The 21,467-nt window shown below is 52.8% G+C and overlaps 1 protein-coding gene across 1 annotated transcript in view; it reads left to right on the forward strand.

Annotated features, from left to right (window-relative positions):
* Positions 1 to 18,710, forward strand: part of WNT7A (Wnt family member 7A) — a 66,594-nt gene extending 47,884 nt beyond the window's left edge. Inside the window, exon 4 of the mRNA XM_060110042.1 lies at positions 17,417 to 18,710. Within this exon, the coding sequence (XP_059966025.1) occupies positions 17,417 to 17,896 (480 nt within the window). The 3' untranslated portion in view covers positions 17,897 to 18,710. The remainder of the gene's footprint in view (positions 1 to 17,416) is intronic.
* Positions 18,711 to 21,467: the final 2,757 nt, after the last annotated feature.

A 21,467-nucleotide genomic window follows, 5' to 3' on the forward strand; every position in this document is an offset into this window, starting at 1 on the left:
GCCTGGCCCAGGGCACACCGGCCGAATGCAGCCGCGCCCCTTTCAGGTCGGGTCTGGCCAGTGGAAGACACTGAAGGGAGCCCTGAGGGCAGAGCAAAGTGGCCTGGGCCAGGCCACTCACTCCTGGGGCTGCCATGATGAGGGGCCATGACCGTGGGTGAGGCTGCTCCCGTGATGGGAGGACGGTTCCAGCAGGGATGCGGCTGAGGGTGTCAGCAGCCGACACTCCGGGCAGCCAGGCAGCGAGTGTGTGGTCCTGGGGGAGGACCTGGGGGGGCACCATGGCGTCCACAGCACTGTCCAGTCCTGTGACCCTGGCCTGGGGGAGCAACGCCATCCTGGCACACCCGCCTTCGTTCTGTTCAGCTGCATCCCGTAGTGCTACAGCCAGACTGCCTGGGTTCACATACCAGCCCAGCACTTCCCATCTGTGGCCCCTGGTGCCTCAGCTTCGTCACCTGTAAAATGGGGATGAGGAGGATAAATCTGCCTCATGGGGTTACCGTGCAGATTCAGCGCGTTGCTGTCTGTTAAGAGCTTGGAAGCCCAGCTGATGCTGTCGGTGGCTTTTATTGGAGTTGGGCACGGTTCCTGCCCTCGTGGGGCTCACAGCCTGGTGGGAGGGATGGGTGTGCAGACAGAAAGTTATGACACAGGGCAGTTTGGCATGGAGCAAGCATGGGGCTGTGTGTGAGCAGCTGTCCCTCCTCTTGTCCAGGAGGAACACGGGGAGTGCACGCAGCGCCGTCAGTAACCTCAGCACCGTAATGACACAGCTGCTCCTCCTGAGGGCTCCTCCGGCCGGGCACCACGCCTTTGGTCACTGGGTCCTGATGCTGCCGCCACTGGCTGTGTTCTGGTGAACAAGGAGACACGACCGAGGCCGGTGGGGGGGTGGCGCCCACCCAGCGTCCCCGCGGGGGCTGGTCAGTGGCGCCGTTGGGATCCCGGAAGGAACCTGAACAAAGGGGTTACTTTCAGGGTGTACGTAGCGTCCAGGCTGTCCTCCGAGGGGTGCTGCAGCACCTGGGGCCGGTAGCCGTGGGGAGCTTGTGCTGCCCGGGGCCTGCGGGGCAGAGAGGGGACCTGTGGACTGGAGGGCGAGCAGCTGGAGGAGAGGGGCCGCCTGGCGGGAGCCGTGGCCCCAGGTAGAGGAACGGGGTAACGGCCACCACGCGGCCCTACAGAGAGGGGAGCCGGGGAAGAGGTGTCCCTGCTCCTCTCTCCTGCCATCCAGTCTCTTGCAGGACGCCCCACTCCCTGCTCCCCACTGCCGGCTGGGCCTGGCCAGACGCTGGAGGACGGGAGCCTGTGGGCGCAGGGTACACAGGTGAGCCTCCAGGGCCGGAGAAGGGGGTACAGAGGTGCCCAGCACACCCAGGCCCTCAGCCTTGACTCCAGCATGGCCCCCACCTTGTGGGTCTCCTTAGGCAGATGGCATGAGGGCCCCAGCACAGGGCATGGCCGTAGCACGTGCACAGTGAGGGACACCTTGTGTCACACACACAGGACGAAGGACCAGTGCTGGCCTCTGTTGTTGAAGGTGGTTTGGGTCACGTGCAGCTTGGAGACGAGAAACATGGGCAGCTGGAGGCTGGAGCCCTGGAAGAGGAAAGCAGTGGGACGCGGGGACCATCCTCCTGCCCGCGTCCCCTGAGTCTGGCCCAGGCAGGGCCTTCTGTGGAAACCACACAGCCCCGGAGGAGGCGGCCTCGGCGCCCAGCACATCTGCCCCCTGCTCTCTGTGTTCTCCCCGACGGTGCCGCCTCTCCCAGGTGGCCCGGCTGCCTCGGGTCGGGTGGGGAGTGGGTTTGGAGAAGGTTCGGGAGCCAGGTCTCCTGCTGGGGGAGGGTGCTGGGAGCTGAGAGCGGGAGAAGGCACAGCGGCAACACGGACGGGCAAGGCTGCTGCCGGGAGTGGGGCAGATGGGGTGAGGGAGGAGGAGGTGACCGAGTAGGCTCTCCTGTGCAGGTGGCAGGAGCGCAGACGCGCCGCAGGAGCTGGGGGTGCGGGTCACACCAGGACAGGCATCTGCGCGTGGCAGGAGGCGGGAGGCTTCAGGGGGCCCACTGGCCACTCACGGTGGCCCCGGGGGGACGGTCACTCCCTCGTGTCTCTGCACTGCCGCACTACCCAGAGGTCGACTCCCACCCGGCAACGTCTGGGAGAATGTGCCCTCCTTGTCCCTCTGTGTCACTGTCTTCTCTCTTGGAAATCCCCCTCCGGCGCCTTCATTGTACAGGCGGGGGAAACTGGGGCCCAGAGAAGGAAAGGGGCTTGCCCGCAGCCACACAGCAATGTGGAGGCAGAAGCAGGACCAGCGCCTGCCAGCTCCTTCCACCCCACAACCCTGCCCCCCGCCCCTCCAGCACCGCGCCACGCTCACCCCGGCATCCTCAGCATTCGTTGTGTGGAAACGAGAAGAACTCGCGGGTTAGGGGCCTATAGTGTGAGACGCGCCACACCAGGCCCTGATAGCCCTTCTCTCCTTAATCCCCACCATGTCCTCTGAGGAAAAAACTGCTCCTACTTTACAAGCAGGAGCAGATCACTGAAGAGGCTTGGGTGCCAAGTGACAGGACGCTTAACCAGATGTGGCTTCACTGACAGGAGCCGGCTTTGTCTCGCAAAAGGAAAATCTGGATGTAGTTTCTTTCCGACGTTCAACAATCTATTCGAGGCCCAAGCTGTTTCCCATCCTTCCGTCTGCAGATTGTCACCTTGTTGGCCTCTGGTTCTCTTGCCTCGGCTTCACAAGATGGCTGCCTGAGCTCCCAGAATCACGCTTTCACACCACAGCATACAAAGACGGAAAACAAGAAGTTGCTCTCTCAGGTCTCTCTTTTTATCAGGTAGTTTCCTGTGTTTTCAGCCTCTGTGGTCAGCAGCAGGCAAGGTGTGGTTAGGCCGTGGAGGGCCGGACAGGGAGTGTGCCCCGTTCCCTCTGGCTATTTCTGCCATCACCAGCATGTGGTGGCCAGAGGTGGGATTCAAAGCGGGTTCTTGGGCTGCCTGGCTCGGACACTGGTGCCTTCTCCCCTGCTTCAGGCTGCCTTTTGTCACAGTGTGCTGCCATGTTGAGCCTGATTCTGACTGCCTGGGCCACTGCTCACCAGCTGGGGTGCACACGGCCCAGAACTGACCTCTCCCTGCAGAAGAGTCAGGCTGGCCGACACTGGGGGGTCAGACGGACAGAGCAGCAGATGCCCAGCTAACCCGCAGCCTCCACCTTCAGGGCCTGGCCTCCCCAAGGCCCTCAGATCTGCTTCCTGCTGTGACTTCAAACCCATGAACTAAGGACTGGCTATTGGGTCTATGTAAAACATTTTACTGCACAGACGAAAGGACCTCTGGGACAGTTAGGACATTTTAATCCATAAAGGACAGAAACCCAAGCCAGCTTAAAAACAAAGGAAATTCGTTAGTTCATGGAACCAAATGGTCCTGAGGTAATGGATTCAGGGCCAGCTTGATCCAGGGTACAAATGATACTCCCAGGAAACAAGTCCACACACCCCTCATCTCTATTTCTCAGCTTTGCTTTCTTACTTAGACCCACATGGCTGTCAGATGCCTGTCCATAGCTGTCCACAGCTCTGCCCTCTGTATCCCATCCTGTTCCTCTGGCAGGAAATTACCAATAGTTCTTGTCTTCTCTTCACACCAAATCCCCAGGACTCACTCTGATTGGTCCTGACTTGCCTGAGTCACCAGCCCATACCTAGCAATGGCCAGAGGGAACTGAGAGTGATGACCGGTGGGAACTGGGAGTGGTGACCCGTGGGATCTGGGGGTGATGACCAGTGGGAACTGGTGGTGATGACCCATGGGATCTGGGAGTGATGATCGGTGGTAACTGGGGGTGATGACCCGTGGGCTCTGGGGGTGATGACCGGTGAGATCTAGGAGTGATGACCTGTGGTAACTGGGGGTGATGACCTGTGGGACTGCTTTAGCGTCCACGGCTGGGGAAAGGCTCACCGAGGAGCCAGTGTGCAGAGCTCGGAGGCCACACTGCGCTCGCTGTAAAACAAGGCACAAAGAGAAGGGCGTCAGGAGTGGGAGAGGTTGGGAGAGGTCCGAGCTGGAGGAGTCCTGCTGGGGCTGGGTGGGGCGCGGGCAGGGCGCTCTGAGGAAGAGGTGGCATTTGCCGAGGTCCTGGAAAGGCTGGGATGGCCCGGGCCATGCCGGGATGAATGGAGGTGCATTCCTGGAGGAGGGCAGGTAGGAGGACCGGTTGCCCTGAGGTGGGGAAATCTTCCTGGGCTGTGTTTTTCCTGGGGACTGCAGTTTGGTGGGGAGGTGAAGGGGGGCGGTGGAATTCAACACTGGCAAACAGCTTTTGGCTTTAATACTCAGATGCCTCTCAGAATGCTGTGGCGGGTGACAGAGGCTCCTGGTCCCAGGAGCGCCATGTGGCAGGGACGTGTGGGAGCCAGAGGTCGCTGTCTGACCTCCCTCCCCTGAGAACCCCTCCTCCTCCAGGAAGTTCACCCCTAGATCATCTGGGCAGCCCCGAGAGTTTGGACAGCCCAGGAGGCCAACCTTGATGGTATCTGTTGGGTGTAATGAATCAGGAATCTTTCTGGAGCCAAGTTTCTCCAGAGGCCTCTCGCAGGCCTGGGAGCCCCGCCCTGGTAATTCTGGGCTCTGGGCAGCACCTGGTACATTGTTGGCACTTCCTGGGGGACCTGTCAGAAGGAGATTGATTTTCTTCCCTCCAGCGGTGCAGAAAATCCTTCCTACTGCTCCAGACAGGTTTGGGGCTGGGCTGGGGGACAGAGAAGCAGGGTGAGAGCAGCCCTGCCCCACCTGGTTCAGGAATCCCCACTGCAGACCCCACACCCTCCCAGGACAGGTGCTCACTGCCCCCCCCCGCCCCCCGGCAGCCCCTCCAGTGCTGGTCAGCCTAGTGGGGACGGCTGGCATCTCACTGAGCTGGGATCTGTTGCCTATGACTCCCCTCCAGCTGGGGTCCCAGTCCTGTCCTCGGGACAGACACACAGTCCCTCCCATTCACCCAGCCCCAGGACAGGCCTGCAGAATGTATGGGGCGGTGACCAGGACCCTCCAGGCGGGGCAGCTCCAGCTCCTTTAGCCTGCGCTCTCCAGCCCCTTCCTCTCCACGTGTGCTCTGTTCTGTCCATCTGCTGGGGCGTAGCCCAGTTCTGAAAACCATAGAGCAAGACCATCTCCTCTCGTATTGTGAGCGCTAGACCTCTGTTAATACGGCTTCAGATGGTTGGCTTTTTAGCAGCCTCTCGGTTCATGGTGCTCTGGTGGTCAGCTAGAGCTTTTCATCTTTCTCAGTCTCTCCTATCTTGTGCTTCCGCAATCTTTTTTTTTTTTAATACCAAAAATTATAGGTGTTCGTCCTACTTCTGGCTGTTTTTAACCACACGTTTTATTTAGTCTTTGGAAGTGACTGAATCCTGACTGGGATTATCCACTGTGGACACCCAAGCTGGCTGGGGCCAGATTTCAGTGGCACCAAAAGACCCTTCTGCTCCCCGAGAGGCCCCTTTTCCTGGCCACTCACTGTGCCCCAAATTTTCTCATCACACCCTCAACACATGCCCTTCCCCAAGCCTGGCCCCTCCTCCGGTCCCTCGTCTCAGTGCATGGCCTCCATATCCATCAGAGGCCCATGAGCCACCCCTGGGCCCCGCAATCCTCCCCCACCCAGTATTGCCTTCTCTTCCCTCCACTGCACCCTCTTCATCGGAGCTGCCATCATCTCTGGTCTGGGTGATGGGGACATTCCCTCTGGATCTCCATCCTGCCACTCTGACTCTCTGACCTCATTTCCACTCTCTTTGGCATGATCTTTCCAAATGTCAGACCTCCTCACTCCCTGCACGAAAGCCCCTTGGCTCACGGGTACTCCAGGTGCATCCCTGCCCTGAGCGTCCAGCCCCGCCACCTCCCTGCTCTATCTCTTCTCACACGGCCCCAGCCATGTCTCCTCCGTTCCTCTCGGGGTCGGGCTGCATCCCTCCCACCTCTGGGCCTTGGCGTGTGCTCCTCCCTGGTTTGAACTACCGTTGCCCCATCCCCCTAAGTTGGGCTGATTCTTTTTTTTTTAATTTTTATTTTATACTGGAGTATAATTGATTAATAATGTTGTGTTAGTTTCAGGAAAGTGGTTCACCTATACGTATACATGAACATGTATCCTTTTTCAAATTCTTTTCTCACTTAGGTTATTACAGAATATTGAACAGAGCTCCCTGTGCTATACAGTAGGTCCTTGTTGGTTATCTATTTTATTTTATTTTTTTAATGTCAGGTATTTATTTAGAAAGATTTTAGTTTCTTTTCCTTTACATTTTTACGTTTCTTCACTTTTCTCAGGTTCCATAGAAATTTTTTTAAAAACATTATTCCAAGTTTGAATTTAAAAAAATTTTTTATTTTACACTGGAGTATAGTTGATTAACAATGTATTAGTTTCAGGTGTACAGCAAAGTGATTCAGTTATACATATGCATGTATCTGTTCTTTTTCAAATTCTTTTCCCATTTACGTTATTACAGAATATTGAGCAGAGTTCCCTGTGCTGTACAGTGGGTCCTTGTTATCTGTTTTAAATATAGCCGTGTGTACGTGTCAATCCCAAACCCCCAATCTATCCTTCTCCCCTGGTAACCATAAATTCGTTCTCTAATCTGTGAATCTGTTTCTGTTTTGTAAGTAAATTCATTTGTATCATTTTAGATTCCAGATATAAGTGATATCATATGATATTTATCTTTGTCTGACTTATTTCACTTAGTATGATAATCTCCAGGTCCATCCATGTTGCTGCAAATGGCATTATTTCATTCTTTTTTATGGCTAGTATTCCATCGTATATACGTACCACATCTTGTTTATCCATTCACCTGTCGATGGACATTTAGGTTGCTTCCAGGTCTTGGCTATTGTACATAGTGCTGCTGTGAACTTTGGGGTGCATGTATCCTTTTGAACCATGTTTTTCTACGGATATATGCCCAGGAGTGGAAATGCTGGATCATGTGGTAGGTCTATTTTTAGTTTTTTAAGGAACCTCCATACTGTTCTCCATAGTGCCTACACCAGTTTACGTTCCCACCAACAGTGTAGGAGGGTTCCCTTTTCTCCACACCCTCTCCAGCATTTGTTTGTAGACTTTTTAATGATGCCCATTCTGACTGGTGTGAGGTGATAACTCGTTGTAGTTTTGATTTGCTTTTCTCTAATAATTAGTGACACTGAGCATCTTTTCATGTGCCTCTTGGCCATCTGTATGTCTTCTTTGGTGAAATGTCTGTTTAGGTGTTCTGCCCATTTTTTGATTAGGTTGTTTGTTTTTTGATATTGAGCCGCATAAGCTGTTTGTAAATTTTGGATATTAATCCATTGTCGGTTGCGTCGTTTGCAAATATTTTCTTCCATTCTGTGGGTTGTCTTTTCATTTTGTTTATGGTTTCCTTTGCTGTGCAAGAGCTTTTGAGTTTAATTAGGTCCCATTTGTTTATTTTTGTTTTTATTTCCATTTCTCGAGGAGGTGGGTCAAAATGATCTTGCTGTGATTTATGTCCTAGAATGTTCTGCCTGTGTTCTCCTCTAAGAGTTTTATAGTATCCAGTCTTACATTTACATCTTTAATCCATTGTGAGTTTACTTTTGTGCATGGTGTTAAAGAGTGTTCTAATTCCATTCTTTTACATGTAGCTGTCCAGTTTTCCCAGCACCATTTATTGAAGAGCCTGTCTTTTCTCCATTGTATGGTCTTGAGTTTGGCTGATTCTAATATGTCCTTCCTGGTATCTGGCCCTTGCTGCAAACAGAGCAGCTCCTCCTGGGTCAAGTTTTCTTCGCTCTCTGTGTCACTCCTTCACAGCACTCACCAACTTGTAATTAGATTTGGGGGGAGTATTAATTCCATGGCTGCTTCTGGTGTGGGTCTGCAGGCTCAGAGAAGGCAGGGGCAGCATCTGTTTGTATCATGGTCCTCCCAGGGCCCCCACAGCAGGAGTGATGCCAGCAGCACACAACAGGTGCTCAATGCAAAATGAGTAAGTGAATGAATGCACATCAGAGCAGACACACAGTAGGTCCTTCTTTCCCTTCGCAGTTGGCTGGCACCTGTTCTACGCCAGGCTCTCTGCCCGAGGCTAGGAGGTGGAGGGGAATGTCCTCGCCCCAGCCCCCCAGGAGTGTCACAGGTAGCGTTCTCCATGAGGAGAGGCTGAGATGGAATTCGGTCTAAGCTGTTGATTAGGGGTCAGTGAAGAGGGCGGGAGGAGCAGGACAGGGCCAAAGTGCAGCTGTGATGCTGGCCTGCAAAGCCGCGGTGGGAGCTCGGGAGCTCTGGATCTGTGGTGGGAGTGGCCAGACCTTCGGACCCCCGCCTCTCTCTGTCCCCGGCTGCAGGGAGGGCTGCAGGGATCTGGAGCTGGGACAGACCCTGCAGCATCTGACAGCTGGAGGCTGCCCTGTCCCGTGGTGTGCTGGTGCCAGGGCTTATCACTCGCAAGACGCAGTATTAAATAAATAATATTAGAGATTTGCAAGCTGATTGGGAAACCACCGGTAGCTTGAAATTGGCCATGGTGGGAGCATTTATCCCACAGGAATTGGCAAACACTACAAAACAGGGCTTTTTTTTTTTTTTTTTGAGAGCCTGTTCACCAGCACATCTCTACATGTAGCTGTGAAGCAAGACCTCCCTTGAAGGGGGTTTGGGTGGTATATCTCCATGTCCACCACAGAGAGCTGCTGGCCTGATGGGGGAAGCTAACAGGTAGATAGTCATCACAGGGACAAAGTGAAAATTACCCAACAGCCCAGGACAGTTATGGAAACCATGAGGGAGTGAACGACTGCCCTGGCAATCAGGGAAGGCTTTGTGGAGGAGGTGACTTTTTTTCTGACAGTGTAGGATATTCAAATGGTACAAAGAACAATCCTATGAAAAGTCAGGCCCCTGATAGCTGGTATCCTCCCCGGAGGCAGCGACTCCTACCAGTGTCTCACGTACTCCTCCAGGGATGTTATTCTGTGTTCTTAGGAGCACGCATGCACAGGTCTTTTCTGTCTCGTACAAACAGCTCCTGCTCTGCATACCTTCCTGCACCTCTGTTCTCTCCACTACGTACCTCACTAGAAAGTACGGAGCTGCCTCATTCTCTCTGGCAGCCGCAGGACATTCCAGTTTATCGGTGCACCATGATTTGTAGAACCAGTCCCCATTGGTGGATCTTTAGATCCTTTCGGCCTTTTGATATTTCAGATAATGCCTCTCTGAGGCTGTCATTTTACACATGCATGAGCCTCCCCGGAGGGTACATATTCTGTGGTGGAATTGTTGGGCTGAGCCTCTATAATGGCAGTAAAGATTGGCCTTCCAGATAAGGGCCAGCAGGTGCAGAGCCCAGAGGTGGACAAAGGGGAAAGAGGACAGACTGGGAGTCCCGGGGTGGGCTCGTGCTTGGCTGTGCCAGGAGGAATGGTGTGCAGCGCCGGAGTCAGGGCCCATGCAACGGGCACATTCAGACTAGGAAATTCGGGAGAGTTTTGAACAGAGACTGCAGGCCAACAACTGATGAATGGGTGGATAGAGTGCGGCGTACCCCTACAATGGAATATTATTCAGCCGTAAAAAGGAATGAAGTGCTGACACCTGCTATACCATGGATGAACTCTGAAAGCATTATGCTGAGTGAAGGAAACTGGACACACAATAGGCCACATATTGTATGAGTTCATTTATATGTCCAGAACAGGCAAATCTATAATAACAGAAAGTAGATTAGTGGCTGCCAGGGGAAAGTAGATTAGTGGCTGCCAGGGACTGAGAGGAAGGGAGAAACAGGAGCGGCCACTGATGGGCACGGGGTTTCTTGTGGGGTGATGAAAATGTTCTAAACTTAGTGGTGATGGTTGCACGGCTCTGCATATACTAAAAACCACTGAATCGTGTACTTTAACACAGTGAATCGTATGGTATGTGAATTATATTGCAACAAAGCTGTTTTGTAAAGGAGAGGTTGCTAATAAAACAAAGGACAAAGTTAAAGGAAACAAGGGGGATGGTGCAGCACCCTGGGGCTGGCACCAGGGTCCCATTACTCCTTAGGGAGGTCGGGCTGCTAGATCCCAGGGGGACTCACAGAGAGGATGTGGGAGCCGTGACCTCTGCTACAGGAACACAGCCACCCTGTGGGCCAGCAGGGAGGAGCGGGAGGAATACTAACCAGGACTTGGCTCTGCCCTTAGGGCTCCCTCCAGGGCCTTCCACTGGCCAGACCCACCTGGAAGGGGCGCGGCTGCATTCCCTGGTGTGCCCTGGGCCAGGCCACTCACCGATAGCCATCAGGGAACTAGATCAAGCTCAGGGGTGCCACCCTCTGGTCCAGCCTCCTGAGGAAGGGTGGGGAGTGCTCTGGAGAGACGTATGGAGGAGATCCAGCCTGCTCTGTGGTCTTAAGTCCCTTCCTTTCTCTGAGACTCAATTTCCTCACCTGTGAAATGGGATGGATATGCCCATCTCTCGGCAGGTGTCAGACTACCAGATGCCATCAGAACTCTGAAAATGCTTTGTCTGGGTTAAAAAGCAGTGTGGATATGAGGTCAGGATTCTCAGAGAGAGTCAGAGCAGCCTGGTAAATCATTTAGTTCAAACCCCTTGAGTTCAAAATGGGGAAAACCCAGGCCCAGCGAGGACATCCAGCCGGTCAGCTGCAGAAACAGCCAAATCTTGACTCCAGAAAAACTCCCTCCTTCTCTCCTGGGATTTTTTTTTTTAATAGACTATTTTTTTTCAGAAAAGTTTTAGGTTCACAGCAGAATTGAGGAGAAGGTAGAGCTTTCCCATATTACCCTCCACCCCCACAGTCATCACAGGGACAAAGTGAAAATTACCCAACAGCCCAGGACAGTTATGGAAACCATGAGGGAGTGAATGACTGCCCTGGCAATCAGGGAAGGCTTTGTGGAGGAGGTGACTTTTTTTCTGACAGTGTAGAATATTCAAATGGTACAAAGAACAATCCTATGAAAAGTAAGGCCCCCCCCACACACATTCTCCCAGCACCAGTGTGAGTGGTGAATTTGTTACAGCCAACGTGAGGTCTTTTGAAAATCGTAAATCCTGCTCCTGGCCACCACTGGCTGCCCTGTCCACACACAATAAAATCCCATCTCCTGGCCCAAGGAGACAGGATGACTAAATGCCATGTGGTGGCCTGGATGGGATCCTGGAACAGAAAGGGGACATACGGTCTCAACCAAGGGAATCTGAATAAAGTACAGACTTCAGCTCATAATAATAAATATTAGCTAATTAATTAATTTACCACACTAATAAGTTTACATTTACCACACTAATGTCAGATGTTAGTCATAGGCAAAACCGGATACAGGATGTATGGGAATCCTCTGTACTATTTTCACAACTTTTCCGTAAATATAAAACTTTAAAAAAAGTTCAATATAAAAACACAGAATAATAAAAAAAATCGCACCTCCTTAACATGGTTGGTAGAGCCTCTGGGGTGGGCCCCCCTACCTGTGCCGCCCGGGCACCGCAAGGCCTTGGCCCTATTGTGCAGAAGCCTTGGGCCCTTTGCCCTCAGGCCCTTGGCCCTGCCTCAGTCCATCTTTCAAGTGGAGCTGAAACGACGGGACAGGTCTGTGCTGCCCTCTGCTCGGGCGTCCCCTTACTTTCAGTGTCACGTAGCTGCCCCTGCCTCCGCCCGCGCTCTCCAGCCCTGATCCTCTTCCATCTTCTCCGTCTCACTTTTTCTGTTATCTGAAGTGGGTGCCTGCTCCCCTCTCCCCACAGCCTATCTTCTTTACAAGGGTGGCAGCTTCATGGCCTTAACTTTACCGAGACCCCAGTCCTTGCACGGTGCCAGCACACAGTAGGTGCTCAGCGTGTCCCAAGCTCTTCAAGTGTAAGGGGGGGTGCCCCGGAAGTCCCCCTGGGCAGCTTGGAAGCTGGGAGCCAGCCTGGCCTCACGGTGGGAGCACAGCGTGGCTTTGTCCCACACACTTCCTCTGCTGTTGTCCCCTGCTTTGGGCAAAGGGCTCGGTGCCCGTCTGGGTGACCAGCCCTGGCCAGGGCGGCTGTGATTATGCCCAGCTTAATGTGGACATAATGCGATCACTGAGGCTCTCAAAATGCAGAGTTTGCAGCATTAAGGGGCTGCGTGTCATCTGATTAGGGGCCCATACAAATGCCACCACGGCCTCAGGTCATGGGTGGCCACAGAAGAAGAGGAAGGCAGCTGCCTGCCCAGCCCGGGCGCCTGGCCCTGGTTCTGGGGCTCGTTGCTCAGGGGCCACCACCGAGGACACATTCAGTGTCACAGATGCGCAAATACAACCCAACGCTTCTTCACGACATCCTACCAGGGACTTTTTCTTAAAAAGCCAACTTGATGAGTCTAATTCATGCCCTCACTCAGAGTGTACAGGTCAGCACTAATATATTCACAGATATGCGCAACCATCACCACAGTCAATTTACCTCAAAAAGAGACCTACACCCTCTTCGGCCGTCTCTCCCCGTTTCTCCAACCGCCTCCCAGCCCACTAGTCGACCTTCTGTCTCCATAGATTTGCCTCTTCTGGACGTTGCCTATAAATGCAGTTATACAATACGTGGTCTTGTGTGTCTGGCTTCTGTCACTGAGCAGCATGTTTTCGAGGTCCATCCATGGTGTAGCAGGTGTCGGCACTTCATCCCTTTTTATGGCTGAATGATACTCTGAATGGATGGACTTCATTTATCTATTCATCAGTTGGGTTCATTTATCTGTTCATCAGTGGTCATTTGGGTTGTTTCCACTTTGGGGCTATTTTAAAGAATGCTGCTATAAACTTTGTTTTATCCGTTTTTTATGTGGATGTGTGTTTTCATTTCCCCTGGATATATGCCCAGGAGTGGAATTGCTGGGTGTCTTAGTGTGCCTGAGTGGCTACAACAAAATGCCCCAGACTGGGTGGCAGAGAAACAACAGAAATTGATTTCTCCCAGTTCTGGAGGCTGGGAGCCCGAGAGGAGGGTTGAGTCCTGATGAGGACCCACTTCCTGGCTCATAACTGGGGCCTTCTCACTGGGTCCTCACGAGTTGGAAGCGGCTGGGGTCTCTCTGGAGCCTCTTTTATGAGGCGCTAATCCCATTCATGAGGGCTTCACCCTTGTGATTTAAGAACCTCCCAAAGGCCCCACCAAATACCATCACTTTGGGGGTTAGGATTTCAACGTATGAGTTGAGGGGTGGGGAGCGGGAGACCCAGACATTGCGACCACAATCCTGGGTCATTTGGTAACTGTATGTTTAACACTTTGAGGAACTGCCAGGCCATTTCCACAGGGGCTGCACCGTTTCACATTCCCACCAGCAGTGTTCGAGGGTTCGTTCCCTTTTCTCCACACCCTCGCTAACAACTGTTCTCCCTGTATTTCCTCTTGTAGCCGTCCCAGTGGCTGTGAACGGGTGTCTCACTGTGGTGCTGATTTGCATTTCCCTGGAGCTGATGTTGAGCATCTTTTCGTGTGCTCGTGGGCTACTGTGCCCACTGCATTTTAATAAATTGCAAGTATAGCTTACATGCAAAACAGCACTCAGATCATCCATGTGGATTTAAAAGAATAATTATAAAGCACTCATCTCAAGGAACAGAATACTGCCAGGAGCCCCCTGGGTGATCCTCACCCACCACAGCCCCTCACCTCCTACCCGACGGACAACCACTGCCTTGATACTTATGACCCTCATTTCTTTACTCTCCATTGCACTCACCGCCTCTGTGTGTGCCCCTAAACAACACAGTCCAGTTTTGCCGCCTTTGAACTTGACACACATGAAATCATTCTGTGGAAATCATCCACGATTGCCTCTTTCCCTCCCCACTATATTTCTGAGGTTGATCTCTGCTGCCATGGCTGGTCATGGTCACTGCCCTCAGGTGTCCTGTTGAGCCCACACGCCTCCGCTTATCCATTTTACCGTGGATGGACATCAGATCATGCCCAGTTTGGAGCCACAATGAATGCTGATGCTCTGAACATCCTTGAACCTGTTTCCTGTGCACACAAGCATATGATTCTCTAGGGCATACATCTTGGAGGGGACACTTCTGAGTCACAGCTCTGTGCATCTCCGCTTTCCAGGTGCTCTGTGGCCTTACCCACACTCAGTGTCAGAATCTGTTCTCAATGCCCCCTGCACCCAGGCATCCATGTTGGAGCCTCTGACGCACTAAGATCTACCAGCCAGGCCGTGAGGCCTCAGAGATGCCTGCCCACCTCTGCCGCCAGCACACATCACACCTCTGCACCTCGCCCTTCCCCACGCTTTTTAGGCCAACACGGAAAGGTGACATTTGGGAACTATCTCCTCACTGATGACCAAAAGGGACATCTGGGGCTTCCCTGGTGGCGCAGTGGTTGAGAGTCCGCCTGCCGATGCAGGGGACACGGGTTCGTGCCCCGGTCTGGGAAGATCCCACATGCTGCGGAGCGGCTGGGCCCGTGAGCCATGGCCGCTGAGCCTGCGCGTCCGGAGCCTGTGCTCCGCCACGGGAGAGGCCACAACAGTGAGAGGCCCGCGTTCCACAAAAAAAAAAAAAAGAAAAAGAAAAAAAGGGACATCTGTGTGACTTGGGTGGCTGCTCACCCACCACCAGCTGCACGTGTGTGGCGGTTGCAGGACAGTACGTGCTCTGTCGCTCTAGGTGTCCCGGAACCAGACATTCAGCCGACCAGAATCCATCCCTGTCCCCGAACACTCTGGATGCCCCGGCCTCGCTGGCTTGTTTGAGTGGAGACACTTTGGTCTTCCCTTCTGTTGAGTATACTGACCAGCACTGGTCACCTCCTCCTGGAAGCTGAGCATCTAGGGTTGGGACGACCCTGGACATGGGGCCCTCCTTGGAGATGGGAATCTTATCTTGTCACCTCTGTGTCCCCAGCACCAGCAGAGGCCCAGACCCAGAGGCAGAACTAATGGCTATTTGGGGGATATCTGATTTTGTTCCAGCCCTCTCACTTTTGTCAGAAAAGATGGAATTGCCTTCACTCTGTGTTCACTGAAGGCAACTGAGGCCCAGAGAGGGAGTGTGACAATCCCAAGGTCACAGAGCAAGTAAGCAGCCACCAAGCACTTGATTCGCACCCCTCGGCAGTAAGACCCTCGTTCCCGAACACCTCACAGACCAGCTCTAGGAGTCAGCCGAGCCTCAGTTTTTGCCTTGTTAAATGGAGTCACACTAACTCCATGGAGTTAAATAAGACGCCACGTATAAAAGCATGGAGCCAGTGTGTGGTGTGCACAGGTGACAAATAGATGTCTAGTCATTTACTCATTCATTCACTTATTCTTTCACTATGTAACAGGCAAAGGCAATTTGGCAGTCTGGATGAAGAACCAGGAAAGTGACCCAGAAACCACGTCACTAATACATCCCCATCCCAGTGCCTGGCACACAACAGCAAGTGTCCATTAGGATGAAATCAGGCTGAAGATGAGGAGGAAGTAGGAGAAGCTTTAGTTCTAAAAATGCCTCCTTACACATTACATATAGTTTTTAAAAAAACAGGAAGAAAGGAGGGAAGAGAAAAATTGGAAAAAAAAAAAAAGAAAAAACCTGAAAACAGTATAAATATCTTGCACTAGTGGGGGTTTGGTAAATGGTGTCTTCTTTTATTGCTGGGATATTCCAAAGCAGGGGTCAGCAAAATCCAGCACGTGGACTATCTCTGGCCCACTGCCTATACATGTAAATAAAGATTAAGTGAATATATACAATGGAATATTACTCAGCCATAAAAAGAAACGAAATTGAGCTATTTGTAATGAGGCGGATGGACCTAGAGTCTGTCATACAGAGTGAACTAAGTCAGAAAGAGAAAGACAAATACCGTATGCTAACACATATATATGGAATTTAAGAAAAAAAATGTCATGAAGAACCTAGGGGTAAGACAGGAATAAAGACACAGACCTACTAGGGAATGGACTTGAGGATATGGGGAGGGGGAAGGGTAAGCTGTGACAAAGCGAGAGAGTGGCATGGACATATATACACTACCAAACGTAAGGTAGATAGATAGTGGGAAGCAGCCGCATAGCACAGGGAGATCAGCTCGGTGCTTTGTGACCACCTAGAGGGGTGGGATAGGGAGGGGGGGAGGGAGGGAGACGCAAGAGGGAGGGGATATGGGGATATAAGTATATGTATAGCTGATTCACTTTGTTATAAAGCAGAAACTAACACACCATTGTAAAGTAATTATACTCCAATAAAGATGTAAAAAAAAAAAAAGATTAAGTGAAAAACAGTCGTTAGCTTTGCCTGTCCTTGAACGTCCTATCAGTGGAATCACACAGTATATTCTCTTTTGCATCCAACTTCTTTCATGCCACATTACATCTTAGAGATCTGAGCTTCTTGTGTGTGTTAGAAGTTCACCCTCATTTCTGTCCAGCATCTCATTGCATGATTATAATGAAGTACTCTCCTCCTCCCCGTTCTGCACATGGGGAAACTGCAGCTCCGCTGAAGCAAGTTGCCTGAGGGCACACAGCAGGTTCATGTTAGGTCTGGGATTTACACCCAGGGTCCAGATCTCTGCTTTTCACTCCCTGTACAGTGCTGCCCCTCATGCTGTGATGATGCCTGAGAGGTGCTGGGAACTCGGAAGAAGGAAAACATCATCCAGGCTGGGAGTCAGGGAAGGTGAAATCAGAGTCAGGGTTCCCAGACTCAGATGTGTCCACAGGGCCTGGCAGCTGCCACAAGTGATCAAAGCAGACAACCTCTGAAAAAAGCATAGCTTGCGGTCAGGGAAGCGATAGGGAGTGGTAAGGACTGTGGCGAGTTGAGGGATGCCGACCCGTGAGGGAGGCAGGTGCTGATAAAACTCCAGGTATCATGCCGTGCGATGATGCTGGCTGAGGGGAGCCAGATGCAGCAGGACTGCCGTGCTGGCCTCTGTGGCCAGCAGGTCAGTGCCCAGCTGCACTGGTTATGAAATAATGAGTATCACTCCAGAGTTGCCAGATGCCCTTTCTGTTTGCCAACAAACCTGGCAGTCTGTCTTTGAAAGTCTCCGGGTTTTTAAATGTTGGCTCAAAAATGATTTTAAGCCTGTGCAGCCCCGAGAGAACCTATGTGTGGTCTGGACTGGCCTGAACTGATCTAAGCACCGGCATGAGGACCACTCAGGGTGGGCGGGCAGGGAGGGGAGGCGAGTCCTGGGGAAGGCACAGCTCAAAGGCTGCAGGTGAGAGTGGTTCGAATCCAGGTCTCAGTTTCCTGCGCCAGAAAGAAAAACACACGCCAAACCCAGCCAGGCGGGGCAGGGGGCGGGCGAGCCAGGGGCCCCACTCGGCCGGCCACGCAGTGACGCGCTGTGCTCTCCCTGCCACCCCCGCAGATCCTAGAGGAGAACATGAAGCTGGAGTGTAAGTGCCACGGCGTGTCGGGCTCATGCACCACCAAGACCTGCTGGACCACGCTGCCGCAGTTCCGCGAGCTGGGCTACGTGCTCAAGGACAAGTACAACGAGGCCGTTCACGTGGAGCCCGTGCGCGCCAGCCGCAACAAGCGGCCCACCTTCCTGAAGATCAAGAAGCCGCTGTCCTACCGCAAGCCCATGGACACCGACCTGGTGTACATCGAGAAGTCGCCCAACTACTGCGAGGAGGACCCGGTGACGGGCAGCGTGGGCACGCAGGGCCGTGCCTGCAACAAGACGGCCCCCCAGGCCAGCGGCTGCGACCTCATGTGCTGCGGCCGCGGCTACAACACCCACCAGTACGCCCGCGTGTGGCAGTGCAACTGCAAGTTCCACTGGTGCTGCTACGTCAAGTGCAACACGTGCAGCGAGCGCACTGAGGTCTACACGTGCAAGTGAGCGGCGGGGCGGCGGCGGCCCCAGTGGCCGCACGCGGGGCGGCGAGGACCGGACGCTCTCCACGCCGCGGGCACGGCCCAGACCTCTGCAGCCGCGCTGAGCTCGTCTTATCTGCTGTGGGATCCCCTGCGGGGGACCCCTCCGGGGCCCGAGTTGTCCACGCCACACCCAGCGCCACTCCCTCGGCCCCAGACGCTGCCTGGGGCCTCCTTGGCCAGAGCAGAGCCTTCGCACCAGAAACTCTGGGCTCCGGGGCCTCAAGAGAGCAATATTTAACAATTTATTCTGATAAAAAATAATATTAATTTATTTAATTAAAAAGAACCCTTCCACCTCGTCGGGATCCGTTTTCTGCAATCAAAGTGGACCGCTTGCTTTCCTGTGGGATAATTCTGTCGCTAGGACAAGAAGCCGAGTAGAACTGTACATAATGATTCTTTCTGCAGATACTTGTACTAGTTGATTTCGCAAGTACCCCCTTGCCGCACTAGATGTTTAAGTGCAAGGGCAGACATCCTGTATACCTATGTAGACATATACACACACACTTATATTTTTTTGCTGTTTGCTGCTAATTCTCCAGAGATTTAAGCTGGTCCAGAAATGGAGACGTTTTCCAGGATACGTTTCCCATCCTGTAGTTCTCCCCAGCTCAAACGTCACCATTAGAAAAGTCCAGTTTGGAATATATAGAGAGAGGAAAGGTAATACTAAAACTCCCAGCAGTTTCCATCTTTTGGAAAGTGAGCCACTGGATAAGAGAGAATATTTTGTAAGAGACTATTTTTATATGAATATTTTATTTATATTGAGTCTGCCTGTATCATTCCATGGCTTGTGCTTCTTCTTAATTCCAGTACTCCCGTTGGGGTGAGGAGGGGTGAGGCCTGGGTATGGGGTCAGCCCCATGGGGACCCTCACATGGCTGGGTTCTCAAGTTCTGTTGGCCACGTGGGCAGAAGCGGCCCCAGATGCCTGGGCTGCAGTGTCATCGGTATCCCTAGGAAGGAAGCAGGTCCCTGGCCACAGCCTGCTGAGCTCAGGCCTTTTGAGCAGGGTCCCTGAGCAGTGACCTTGAGTTGAGCTATGTAGTGGGCAGGCTCCTGCCCTCGGCTTCACGTGACCATCACAGGGACAGGTCATCGTCACTCAGCAGAAGCCAGCTAAGGGAGCCCACTCCTCACCAGGACGCCCTGCCTTTGCCATGTATCCTCAGTTATGGGGCAGCAGAGCTGGGGTGAGGGGTCCCACAAGCAGCAGTAAGTTAGTGGATGGGTGGTTGGTGTCACGGTCCCAGGGCAGAGAGAGGTGTGGATGAGGCCTCTCTACACTAGGTCCAACTCCATCCAGTGCCTCTCAATCTGGAAAGCTCTCCTCCAGAAGGGTGTGGTGTCCTAATGTGTGTCCATTTGCATTTCCCTGTGTGTGTGTGTGTGTGTGTGAGAGAGAGAGAGAGAGGGAGAGAGAGAGACAGACAGACTTCAGGGATGCTCGGGGTTGCCATGTGACGGCACCCTCGAGCACCTCCCGGGTGCTGATGTGTGTACGTCTTGTGTGCTCCTGCATGTACACAGCTATCTGTGTATCTCTCTCCATGTGCCTGCGAGATTCAGGTTGCTGTGTTCCCGTGCATCTGCTGGTCCCGGGTTGTCTCTGCTTGAGGTTGACGGCTTGTGGTGTGAAGCAGACAGCGGGGACCTTTGGTGATTGTGTTGAGCCACCAAGAGATGGCACCTCTGAACTACATGCCCATAGACACTGATGAAACTCAGATACCTCTGAGACCACAGCCCCATGGCCCCACACACTGGGAGCCCCTCAGTGTCTAAGCTGTGTTGGACTCCCCAATGTTAGCACTGGGCCTGGATCACAGCATGGACAAATAAAATGGCTGGACAGTTGGTTGACTTCTTCCCTTGGACCATTTTTTTCTTCTTTACATGGTGTCAGGATGGGTAGGCATGTGAAAGGATGAGTGGATGGATGAATGAGTGAGTGGATGGATGGATGGATAATGACGGGTGGGTCGGTGGATGGATGGATGGATGGATGGATGGATGGATGGATGAGTGGATGGATAAGTGAGTGGATGGATAATAGATGGGTGGGTAGGTGTGTGGGTCAGTGGACGGGTGGATGGATAATGAATGGGTGGGTAAGTGGATGGGTCAGTGGATGGGTAGATGGATGGATGGATGGGTGCGTGGGTGGATGGATGGATGGATGGATGAGTGAGTAGATGGTGGATGGATAATGGATGGGTAGGTAGGTGTGTGGGTCAGTGGATGGATGGGTGGATGGATGAATGGGTGGGTGGATGGATAATGAATGGGTGGGCAAGTGGATGGGTTGATGGATGAATGGATAGGTAGATGGATGGATGAGTTAGTGGATGGGTGGTTGGATAGATCGATGGATAATGCATGAGGGGGTAAGTGCGTGGGTCAGTGGATGGTAGATGGATGGATGGATGGATACATGGATGAGAGCATGGATGGATAAGTGGATAGATAGATGGTTGGATAATGGATGGATGGGTAAGTGGGTGGGTTGGTAGATGGGTAGATGTGTGGATGGATGAATGGGTAGGTGGATGGATGGATGAGTTGATGGGTGGATGGATAATTTGATGGATAAAGGATGGGTGGGTGGGCCTCCCTGGTGGCGCAGTGGTTGGGGGTCCGCCTGCCGATGCAGGGGATACGGGTTCGTGCCCCGGTCTGGGAGGATCCCATATGCCGCGGAGCGGCTGGGCCCGTGAGCCATGGCCTCTGGGCCTGCGCATCCGGAGCCTGTGCTCCGCAACGGGAGAGGCCACAACAGTGAGAGGCCCGCATACCGCAAAAAAAAGAAAAAAAAAAAAAAAAAAGGATGGGTGGGTAGGTGGGTGGGTCAGTGGTTGGGTAGATGGATGGATGGATGAATGGGTGGGTGAATGGATGGATAGATAATGAATGGGTGCGTAAGTGGATGGGTTGCTGGATGGGTAGATGGATGGGTGGATGAATGGGTGGGTAGATGGATGGATGAATGGGTGGGTGGATGGATGGATGGATGGATGGATGGATGGATGGATGGATGGATGGATGGATGGTTGGATGGATGAGTGAGTGGAAGGGTGGATAGATAAGTGGATGGGTGGATGGATAAGTGGATGGATGGATGGATAGTGGGTAAGTGGGTGGGTCAGTGGATGGTGCATGGATGGATGGGTGGGTGGGTGGATGGATGGATGAGTGGATGGATAGTGGATGGGTAGGTAGGTGTGTGGGTCAGTGGATGGATGAATGGATGGATAATGAATGGGTGGGAAAGTGGATGGGTTGATGGATGAATGGATAGTAGATGGATGGATGAGTTAGTGGATGGATGGAGGGATAATGCATAAGTGGGTAAGTGGGTGGGTCAGTGGATGGTAGATGGATGGATGGATGAATCGGTGGGTAGATGGACAGATGAGTGAGTGGATGGGTGGATGGATAAGTGGATGGATAATGGTTGGGTGGGTAGGTGGGTGGGTCAGTAGATGGGTAGGTGGATGGGTGAGTGGATGGGTGGGTGGATGAATGGG

The sequence above is a fragment of the Mesoplodon densirostris genome, chromosome 10, assembly GCF_025265405.1.
Source record: "Mesoplodon densirostris isolate mMesDen1 chromosome 10, mMesDen1 primary haplotype, whole genome shotgun sequence".
Taxonomy (NCBI): domain Eukaryota; kingdom Metazoa; phylum Chordata; class Mammalia; order Artiodactyla; family Ziphiidae; genus Mesoplodon; species Mesoplodon densirostris.